At 37.5% G+C, this 10,516-nt stretch overlaps 3 protein-coding genes across 4 annotated transcripts in view; all 3 read right to left on the bottom strand.

Annotated features, from left to right (window-relative positions):
• Nucleotides 1–439, bottom strand: part of LOC107675867 (chymotrypsin-like) — a 2,902-nt gene extending 2,463 nt beyond the window's left edge. The window contains exon 1 of the mRNA XM_016470367.1: nt 349–439. Within this exon, the coding sequence (XP_016325853.1) occupies nt 349–394 (46 nt within the window). The 5' untranslated portion in view covers nt 395–439. The remainder of the gene's footprint in view (nt 1–348) is intronic.
• Nucleotides 440–1,437: 998 nt separating this feature from the next.
• On the bottom strand, nt 1,438–4,708 carry LOC107675866 (chymotrypsin-like protease CTRL-1). Its single transcript, XM_016470366.1, has 7 exons — nt 4,242–4,708; nt 3,930–4,114; nt 3,746–3,825; nt 3,563–3,644; nt 2,249–2,432; nt 1,991–2,121; nt 1,438–1,845 (listed from the first exon to the last, which is right to left on the bottom strand). The coding sequence occupies exons 1-7, from the start codon at nt 4,285–4,287 to the stop codon at nt 1,684–1,686; spliced, it is 870 nt and encodes a 289-aa protein (XP_016325852.1). The 5' UTR covers nt 4,288–4,708; the 3' UTR covers nt 1,438–1,683.
• Nucleotides 4,709–4,718: 10 nt separating this feature from the next.
• The window catches only part of hsc70 (heat shock cognate 70), a 7,853-nt gene continuing 2,055 nt past the window's right edge, over nt 4,719–10,516 (bottom strand). The window contains exons 2-9 of one of the 2 annotated variants that reach the window (XM_016470360.1): nt 9,387–9,613; nt 8,942–9,147; nt 7,758–7,910; nt 6,990–7,545; nt 6,704–6,906; nt 6,111–6,309; nt 5,758–5,990; nt 4,719–5,300 (exon numbers count right to left, since the gene is read on the bottom strand). In XM_016470360.1, coding sequence (XP_016325846.1) covers nt 5,112–5,300; nt 5,758–5,990; nt 6,111–6,309; nt 6,704–6,906; nt 6,990–7,545; nt 7,758–7,910; nt 8,942–9,147; nt 9,387–9,613 — 1,966 coding nt within the window. In that variant the 3' untranslated portion in view covers nt 4,719–5,111. The remainder of the gene's footprint in view (nt 5,301–5,757; nt 5,991–6,110; nt 6,310–6,703; nt 6,907–6,989; nt 7,546–7,757; nt 7,911–8,941; nt 9,148–9,386; nt 9,614–10,516) is intronic. The other variant, XM_016470361.1, reaches the window with a different exon arrangement.

The raw sequence follows: 10,516 nt of genomic DNA, 5'->3' as shown, positions 1-10,516 counted from the left end.
ATATACACACACACACACACACACACACACACACACATATATATATATATATATATACATACTTATACATGCATGCATACATACACACACACACATATATATATATATATATATATATATACATATATACATATACAATATATATACAGTATATACAATATATATACAAATATTTCATGTAAACCTCCTATTAATATAAGGCTCTAAAAGCTGTATGCTTAATAATAATAGCAATAATAATAATGAAAATAATAACATATAAAGGCAGTAAATTATGTTTTAGAGTAATTATTATCTTCAGATTGACACTGACTCCTACTACCCTCATTGCAAACTTCGAAAACTCACCCAGAGTGGAGGCCACCAAAGCAAAACAACTGATGATCCAAAGCATGGTGGAGACAAGTGCTTAAAAGTTCTGCTGCTGTTCCCATTGGGTCTCTCCCATGCTTTATATTCTACCCAGCATCTGATAAAACTGGGAATTCATCAAGGTGCTTCCATGCAGCTGGTAGGATCTCAGAGCTCAGGAACGTTCATATCTTGTTTAGTACAGTCATGTGACAAAAAGTATGTTGAAATATTGACAAGAACAAATGGGTCAGCTGAAAAAAAAGGTCGGCTTCCCACCTTTGTTGAAACATTTTTGTCCTTAATGCATTCAAGTGTAGCATTGAGACACCTGAGATGTTATTCTTTCACCTGTAAATATATAACCTGAAGTTCTTGTTGAACCCATATAATATTTCCAGCAGAAGATACAATACAGAAAATGCAAAAAAAAAAAAAAAAGATTTAAGATCTTTTCTCCTTTCTTATATGCTAAATCATTTTTAAATGCTTTTTGTTTATTGTGCAGGATGTTTTGTGGTTGTTAACACCATAAAACAATGTGAAAAGATGTTTAACCACTGACACTGTGGATTCTAGGAAAATGTGTAGGTTACGAAGTGTTACTCACTTTAACGCTGACACCATGGGAATACACATAATCTGCACAGGTTTTGTATTGGAACCATGATTATGCTCTACATACAAGGACAACACAGACAAGCAGACAAGTGTATAATGCCTTTTCTCAATCAATGCAAACATATGATGAATAGCTTTTCAAAAAGCACTGGAAATGTACAGAAGTGCATAAGCACACATGACTTAACAAGCTCTTTTAGACTTAACAAGTTTTAGTTGGATTTGATCCTGAGAAATTAATTTAACACACTATGTACTTTTAACATAAAACCTAGCACTAGATTAGGGAACCGATGTTATACATCTACTAAAAATCATTCAAGTCATTCCAAAATGGTGAAAGGTCTAGCACCATTTGTTTGCAGATGCCACTTAGTTTGATTTCTTCCAGTGAACCCAAATGAGTGTGCTAGTGCATTGTACCAAACAGTCAAGGCATACCAGGAAGACCCACAATGCTTTATTTAATATTTATTCAGCCATAAGTATGTATGCATACATAAGTTCAGCACAATCAATAGGTAATTAAAATGAAACATTGTGGATAAATAAGTTATAAAGTGCTTTTAATAATTCTGTTGGCATTATGTCATGAGTTATTTTCATAGCAGTAACAGTGTTATGAAGACACAGTTTTATAACTGGACTAATGAATAAATATTCAGACACAAAGAAACCAAAACTGTGAGGCATGAGACTTAAGCTGGTGCTCTAGCTGAATCTAATGATTTCATTGATCCATTGGCGAAAGTAAGAGACACGGGTGTAGACTACTGGATGGTCAGTGCTGCAGAATTCGTGGCCCCAGGAAACAATACCCACTTGGTACCAAACACCTGAACTCTCACACATCAGAGGACCACCAGAATCACCCTGCAGTGGACACACAGACATCAGTGATCAACATTGTGAGTTCGGACCCTTTTATACTGTCTTTGAGCTGCTATTTCACATATTTTAATTAATTTAGTTTGATTTTTTTTTTTTGATTAAAAGCTTGTGTGTAATATCTTTATACCTGACAAGATGAGGCTCCAGAGGCTCCAGCACAGATCATGGCATCTGTTATACTGTTCCTATCCCAAAACTGCCTACACTGAGCTTGACTCACTATTGGTACAGTGGCCTCCTGCAGAATTCGAGGATTTGCTAAAAGCAAAAGAATAATGTGAGACAATAAGTGTCTGAATGGTTGAGCAGTTTATCTAGTAAATCCAGGAGTTATAGGTATTGAAAGTGTTCTGTTGTATGTAGGTGATACGAATTGCAGACTTACAGACAGTTTCAGTTGCGCCCCAGCCAGTGGTGACACAAAGAGTGCCAGGGCGGATGCTGGTTAAGGAGCTCGGCAGACATATAGGAGAGATATGGGACGTCATCTGTGCTGGACTGGACAATTTCAGTAGTGCAACATCATTGTTGTACTTGGTCTGTTTTTTGTAGTCAGGATGGGTGATGACCTGTAAGTGTAGAAATAAAAACTGTTTTGTTTGAAATGTAGCAAGATTTTTTTTTTAATTAATTAATTTATTCAAATACTTTCACTTTTGACTTTTGAATTGACCAAAAGTGACAGTAAAGACAATTATACTGTTACAAAAGGTTTTTGTTTTGAATAATGCTGTTATTTCGAATGTTCTATTCATCAATGAATTCTGAAAAAATGCATCAGTTTCCAGAAAAAAAATATTAAGCAGCACAATTATTTTTCAACACTGATAATAAAAAATGTTATGATCATGGATCAAGGATCATGTAACACTGAAGACTGGAGTAATGGCTGCTGAAAAGTCATCTTTGCCATCACAGGAATCATTTAGACTTTAAAATATATTACATTTATTTTAAATTGAAATAATATTTCACAAAATTACTGTTTTTATTTGATTAAATAAATGTAGCTTTGAAGCGACTTAATGTCAAAAACATGAAAAAAAAAAACTTCCCCAAATCGACCCCAAACTTTGGAATAGTGTAATTTAAAAGTTTAAAACTTCTGTTTTAATGCAATAATATCATTGAAGATGATACCTTGGAAATTTTCTTGACTTGAATATCTTCATTATTGGAACCACGGTCATACTGTCCAAGGACCACATAGTCATTTCCAGGCCTAGAAAGAAAAGTCTAAAACCTTAAATACCTGGATGAAGTGGATAGATAGATAGATAGATAGATAGATAGATAGATGATAGATAGTTCTTACTGAACTGAACAGTGGAATGCATCAGTTTCCAGAAAAAAAATATTAAGCAGCACAATTATTTTTCAACACTGATAATAAAAAATGTTATGATCATGGATCAAGGATCATGTAACACTGAAGACTGGAGTAATGGCTGCTGAAAAGTCATCTTTGCCATCACAGGAATCATTTAGACTTTAAAATATATTACATTTATTTTAAATTGAAATAATATTTCACAAAATTACTGTTTTTATTTGATTAAATAAATGTAGCTTTGAAGCGACTTAATGTCAAAAACATGAAAAAAAAAAACTTCCCCAAATCGACCCCAAACTTTGGAATAGTGTAATTTAAAAGTTTAAAACTTCTGTTTTAATGCAATAATATCATTGAAGATGATACCTTGGAAATTTTCTTGACTTGAATATCTTCATTATTGGAACCACGGTCATACTGTCCAAGGACCACATAGTCATTTCCAGGCCTAGAAAGAAAAGTCTAAAACCTTAAATACCTGGATGAAGTGGATAGATAGATAGATAGATAGATAGATAGATAGATAGATAGATGATAGATAGTTCTTACTGAACTGAACAGTGGGCAGCAGTGAGGATCCAGTTTTTGCTGATCAGGGTACCACCACAGAATTGCTGACCTCTGGATGTCTGGATCAAATATAAAGCATTTCATGAGTTCATCGTTATGCAGAGAATGAGGCCCACCACCACTAGTATAAACAAATATTGTGTCTTTAAACTTATAACACTACCTGGATAGAGACCTGCCAGGGCCAAGAGTGTGCCTCGTTTCCATGAATAATACCTGCAGGACCTCCCCCAACTACATTTGGTACATTTGGCAGATCCCTAACACTTGATAGAACTCCAGCAGCACTTATAGATCTTTTGGCAATTTCACCTGCTGGGTGACGCACCATTTGACGCACCCCACATCCTATTACCATAGTTCATAAAGAAACAAATGAGAAAAGTATCACAATAACATATACAATAAAACACACACACACACACACACACACACACACACGGATAATATTTAACTCAAAAAAAAAAAAACTCACCCAGAGTGGAAGCCACCAAAGCCAAGAAGCTAATGATCCAGATCATGTTGTACACAAGCACCTAATGTGTTGTTGTTGTTCCCATTAGGTCTCTCTCCATGCTTTATATTCTCTCTAGCATCTGTTAAATTTCGCAATTCATACAGGTGCTTCCGTGCAGTTAGGAGGAGCTCAGGAATGTTTGTATTTGTCATATGAGTAAAACAATAAAAAAATTCCATTATTCTTTTCCTCACGTGCCAGACTGTAATAGGTGGGTCAGCCAAAAACAAAAACAAAAGGGATATCACCTACCTTTCTGTGAAAACAAACTCTTTTTCTTTCTAACTACCTTTCTTTCTCCATGAATGCATTCAACTGCAGATATTAGAGTGTTGCATATAAAGCAGGCTGTTCTGAAATGTTCTGAAAATTTCTAACAGACCTTTACATTCCTTCTAGCATGAAATGAGACATGAGAAAACATGAGTCAAGATATTGAGTAAATACTATGCTTTATTTTTATTTGAGTCATACAAGAAACACTGAATAATCAATAATGAATAATGAGTATAACAGCTAACTGAACAAGTTACAAGGCCTCACCTCAGCTAGGTATTCTGTTGTAATTATAGCATGACTAACCTTGTAACCATTAAATAATAGCTTACTGATAGAATTACAGATCTGGAAACAGGATGCTAAGTTCATATGCTAATGCGGTTTCGTAAGTGCCATATTGCTTTGGTCAAAAGCACAAGTTGGTCTCATCTGGCACATCTGACCAATGTGAGTTGATAAGAAGCCTGTTTGAAATTCAGCAAGTTGACGTAAATCAAATTTTGCATTGGTTTCTGTCTATATGTGAGCATAAATGTTCTAGTGTCAAGTTTAGTCCACTTCCTCAATGGTAGGGCCAGAGGAGGAACCACTTCCTGCCCCTCCAGGAAAGCCCCCAGGCATTCCACCCGGCATTCCACCTGGCATGCCACCAGCTCCCTGATAGAGCTTGGTGATGATGGGGTTGCACACTTTTTCCAGCTCCTTCTGTTGGTGCTCATACTCATCCTTTTCTGCAGTCTGTGGCACAAGACATAAGAAGAACTGTCTTGGAAGATGCTCTTTGTTCTTTGAGGTGGCTCATTGCTTAATCCAGTGTTTGCCATCCCTTTTCCTGGAGGCATACCAACAGTATTTTCCAACTTTTCCTAATTCAACACACCTGATTTAACTCAGCTCATTAGTAGAGACTCCAAGACCAGAAATAGATGGGTACGATAAAACAGACATGCCACATGTGTACTGTTGGTGTGCCTCCAGGAACAGGGTTGGAAAACACTGGCTTAATGATCTCTTTGTTTTTGGGTGAAACACTCTGCATGGCTACATAATCTGGTTTGACTACCTCAAGGTAAGAATATTAAATACAATTCCTTCAGTGACATAACCATACCTGAAAGGGATAGTCTTAATTCCATAAACAAGTGTAACCTGTAGATTTGCATGCAAGTAAATGCAGTTTACGGTTGTTACCTACCTGGTTTCTGTCCAACCAGGCTATGACCTCATTGCATTTGTCAATAATAGTTTTTTTGTCCTCCGCACTGATCTTGTCATTCAGCTTGTCATCCTCCACAGTGCTCTTCATGTTAAAGGCCAGCGACTCCAAAGTGTTCTTGGCAGTGACCTTCTCCTTCTGGGCTTCGTCCTCTGATCTGTATTGGTCAGCTTCCTGTACCATACGTTCAATTTCTTCCTTGCTCAAACGACCTAAAAGTAAAGATTAGTGAGAAACTCACTGTGAAAAACAGAGACCATTTTTGATCTTCAGAATCAAGTCGATAAGTATAAAGTCAACTCTTTATTCAAAGTCAGGGCAAGTTATTTTACCTTTGTCATTGGTGATAGTGATCTTGTTCTCTTTGCCAGTGCTTTTGTCCACTGCGGACACATTGAGAATGCCATTGGCATCAATGTCGAATGTAACTTCAATTTGTGGCACACCACGAGGAGCAGGAGGGATGCCAGTCAACTCAAATTTGCCAAGAAGGTTGTTATCCTTCGTCATTGCTCTCTCTCCCTCATATACCTAAGGGTAAGAAAAACGGCATCATTAAATCAGCCTCCAATTAGCTGAAACACCTTAAGAGTTTCTGGGTGAATTTCTATCAACATCTCAGTTGTTTCAAAGACATTCCTGAATAGTCCAGCATTGGTCGTTACCAGCATATGTGGTGTTTTGGACACTGGTTTTTTGGTGCCCCTACCAGGCTTAACAAGCTTTCCTTGCAGACCTTCAACAAGCCTTTCTTGGTCAAGCAGTTCCATTCATTCATTATTTTTTGCTGGTGAACAACATGACTATTATGGTCCACCAGCTAGATGTGCACCAACCCAGCTTAGAAATGGAAATTCAAGCTGGTCTGAGAAGCAGGGGAAGAAGACCAGGAAAGTATGTGTCTACAACAACAACTTTCATTTACCTGGATCAGTACACCAGGCTGGTTGTCCGAGTAGGTGGTGAAAGTCTGGGTTTGCTTGGTGGGAATGGTGGTGTTCCTCTTAATTAACACAGTCATGACACCACCAGCTGTCTCAATGCCCAGAGAGAGAGGAGTGACATCCAGCAGCAAAAGGTCTTGGACGTTCTCCGATTTATCACCTGCTAAGATGGCTGCCTGGACAGCTGGTGAAATTTGAGGAAAGATTAGTATGTCATAAAGCAAAAGCAATTACTAATACACGTAGAGTGGAAATTAAACCTCTTACCTGCTCCATAAGCTACTGCTTCATCGGGGTTGATGCTTTTGTTAAGATCCCGACCATTAAAGAAGTCCTGAAGCAGCTTTTGGATTTTGGGAATGCGAGTGGAGCCACCAACCAGCACAATGTCATGGATCTGCGCCTTGTCCATCTTGGCATCCCGCAGAGACTTTTCCACCGGCTCCAGTGTACCACGGAAAAGGTCAGCATTAAGCTCCTCAAAACGTGCTCTGGTGATGGAAGTGTAGAAGTCGGCACCTTCATACAGCGAGTCGATCTCAATGCTGGCCTGCGTACTGGAGGAAAGGGTGCGCTTGGCGCGCTCACATGCTGTCCGCAGGCGACGGACTGCACGTTTATTGCCAGTGATGTCTTTCTTGAACTTGCGTTTGAACTCCGCAATGAAGTGGTTGACCATTCGGTTGTCGAAGTCTTCACCACCCAGATGGGTGTCACCGGCAGTAGCCTTGACTTCAAAAATGCCATCCTCAATTGTCAGAATGGACACGTCAAAGGTGCCGCCACCCAAATCGAAGATGAGGACATTGCGCTCCGCACCAACCTGTAGTGAATTGTGACCATAAAGCAGCAGTTTAACCCTTTAAACCTTACTATGCTGAAAGTTAATCTGAGATGCTGGACAACAAAAACTAGATGCAACTTAATTGAACCATCATTACAAGCCAGTTTAGCATGTTAACCAACCTCATATATTTAACCATTCCTATATAAACCACTGAACTTGGTAAAATATAGCTTAGGATATCGCTAAACCTTTTTGTCCAATCCATATGCGATGGCAGCGGCCGTTGGCTCGTTGATAATGCGGAGGACGTTAAGGCCAGCAATGGTTCCAGCGTCCTTGGTGGCTTGGCGCTGAGAGTCATTAAAGTAAGCAGGCACTGTAATGACTGCATTTGACACTGGCTGAAACAACAAGATCAAATCATCATTAGCATGATCTGGTTTAGCGCATATAAAGTGTTCAAACAAGTTTTTAGTGGAGTGTTTTTTGTGATTATCAATGAAAGAGTCTTTGCATTAATTATGATTACTGTTCTTTGTTCAAAGATAATTTTGCTCATGAAGAAACAATACATGCTTTCAGGAACATTTCTTTTAAATTATGCAAGTTTGGAAGCAGTACAGTTAAACAAAAAGAGTCTTGCTGACACTAACGATTGCAATCAAGTTCACATACTTCCTGTAACCGTTGTTATCTCCAAATATCTCTAGTACAAAGTGGAGGTATAATTCTACACATAACATGCACAAAACAAACTTCAGTCTGTATTAGATATTTTTGAACAGGAAACGTGTGTTACAGAATCAGATATTAATCTATGGTGAATTTTAAAAACCACATTTTACTGCAGGCATCACTAAAAGATAAGATGTGTGAAGCTGTGTTTGCAGAACTTTGAACTTGTGCTCCAGAGAAATGTTAGTGTTCACCACAGTACGTGTGTTTCTCTGTTTTGGTTTGGCAAGTGTTCGACTACCACACTATGTGATAAAGGCTTTATATCCATTATAAATTATGCACAACTCTCCTCAGTTTGCATTTTTCAAAGTTCAGAGAAAAGGCTTTAAATGTTGTAGTGCAAACAAATACGGCGGTCTATATATATATATATATATATATATATATGTCTTGCTCGAGAACTCCGGTCTGACGCACGCGGGTTCTCGCGTCCGTATTTGTTTGCACTACAACATTATTTATTTATATAGTTTCAAAACAAAGGATGTTACTTAATAAACAGAGTACACAATTTCAGTATTTCCAGTATTCTATCTATTAATGACTATGTGATCTAAAGGAAGATATGCGGTCTATTTCCTGTATGCTTGAATGCACGTCTTATGTAAAACAAACGGGCCTGAAAGGGTCCTAAAAATAAATTTCAAAGATTTAAAAGTGCTTATATACAGTGCTTTTGCATAGTTTTATTCACCTTGCCCAGGTAAGCCTCAGAGATCTCCTTCATCTTAGTGAGGACCATAGAGGACACCTCTTCAGGGAAGAAGGACTTTATCTCTCCTTTGTACTCCACTTCCATCTTGGGCTTACTACCATCATTGATTACCTTAAAGGGCCAGTACTTCATGTCAGACTGAACCACAGGGTCATCAAAGCGTCGACCAATCAAGCGCTTGGCATCTGTTGAACCAATAAGATGCATGCAAAAACAAAATGACAACAAAAAGAAGCATTGCTTTAAAAAACTGCAGTTGGTTGCTGCTAACAAAGACTTTACAGTATGTACAGTACGTCTCACTTGACTTTTAGTATTACAATTAAATGAACTACACTGCCATCTAATGGCGAACAGTATCATAAACAAGTGTTAATGTCAATCTTTCATTATTTTCCCCAAGAACAAATATGAGCTGCCTTACCAAACACTGTGTTGTTGGGGTTCATGGCTACTTGGTTCTTGGCTGCATCTCCGATCAGTCTTTCGGTGTCTGTGAAAGCGACATAGCTGGGGGTTGTTCTGTTCCCCTGGTCATTGGCGATGATCTCCACCTTACCATGCTGGAAGATTCCCACACAGGAGTAGGTGGTGCCCAAATCAATACCCACTGCTGGACCTTTTGACATCTTGCCTGGACCAGATGACCAACTGTGATTTTAGTTGTAGTATCAGTATTCACATTCTAATATCATATTCTGATAGTATCCGAATGAATCATTTTTAACAGTTTTATTGATAATGACACGAAAAGAATGTTTACTTTCTTGTATAGGCCTATGTGAGCTTACAAATCACACCTTCAATGTGTGTGTTATCTTTTTTATAAACAGTCCTACAGTATCAAGTCTGCTAAGAATTGCATCCAACAATGCAATTACACGACTGCATTCAAAGGTAATTTAAATGATTTAAAGTATTGTTTGCTAAAATTATGCAACTTTTTAACAAAACATTAATTTTCAAGTAAGAAACGCTTATTTTAAGCTTACCAGTTGGACGATGGAACTACAAATGGACTTTTCACACTTTAAATAGTTAACCCATTTTAGAACCCATTTAAAGAAATCCTAGGTCGTCTCGTTTTAAATTGCTCATAATTTAACACTTATTAACAGTGTTGGGGGTAACACATTACAAGTAACGCGAGTTACATAATCAGATTACTTTTTTTCAAGTAACTAGTAAAGTAATGCATTACTTTTTAATTTACAAGAGAATATCCGAGTTACTTTTTCAAATAAGTAACGCAAGTTACTTTTTTTTCCAATTTATTGATTGACAGCTCTCCTGTCGTCATGTTGAGATAAATCAGATGTTACTGTAGTTCTAAAATAAATGAATATGCATTAATTCATCTCACTCACAAAAAAAAACACAGATTCAGTATTCCTCAAAATGAATAAAAATAATGCACCTCAGAATAGGACGCAAACCTGCAATAATTAAATGTTAAACACAAATATCCTTTATGTATTTAATCCCATTCTATTAACCAATGTCTTTGCTTCTGACCTTTGATGATCCAGTTCAACCATACTAATAAGCAAAAAT

This window comes from Sinocyclocheilus anshuiensis, unplaced genomic scaffold, assembly GCF_001515605.1.
Source record: "Sinocyclocheilus anshuiensis isolate Anshui unplaced genomic scaffold, SAMN03320099.WGS_v1.1 scaffold1832, whole genome shotgun sequence".
NCBI lineage: Eukaryota > Metazoa > Chordata > Actinopteri > Cypriniformes > Cyprinidae > Sinocyclocheilus > Sinocyclocheilus anshuiensis.
The sequence above is the reverse complement of the archived record's forward strand: the minus strand, read 5'-3'. Positions and strand labels throughout refer to the sequence as shown.

What these genes read in the sequence shown, in the direction of transcription:
- LOC107675866 (XM_016470366.1), bottom strand. Translation starts at nt 4,287, where the DNA reads ATGATCTGGATCATTAGCTTCTTGGCTTTGGTGGCTTCCACTCTGG. An exon ending in GCTGCCCACTGTTCAGTTCA is followed by an intron (nt 3,645 to 3,745) that starts GTAAGAACTATC and finishes TTTTCTTTCTAG; the next exon opens with GCCTGGAAATGACTATGTGG. An exon ending in GGGCGCAACTGAAACTGTCT is followed by an intron (nt 2,122 to 2,248) that starts GTAAGTCTGCAA and finishes TTTTGCTTTTAG; the next exon opens with CAAATCCTCGAATTCTGCAG.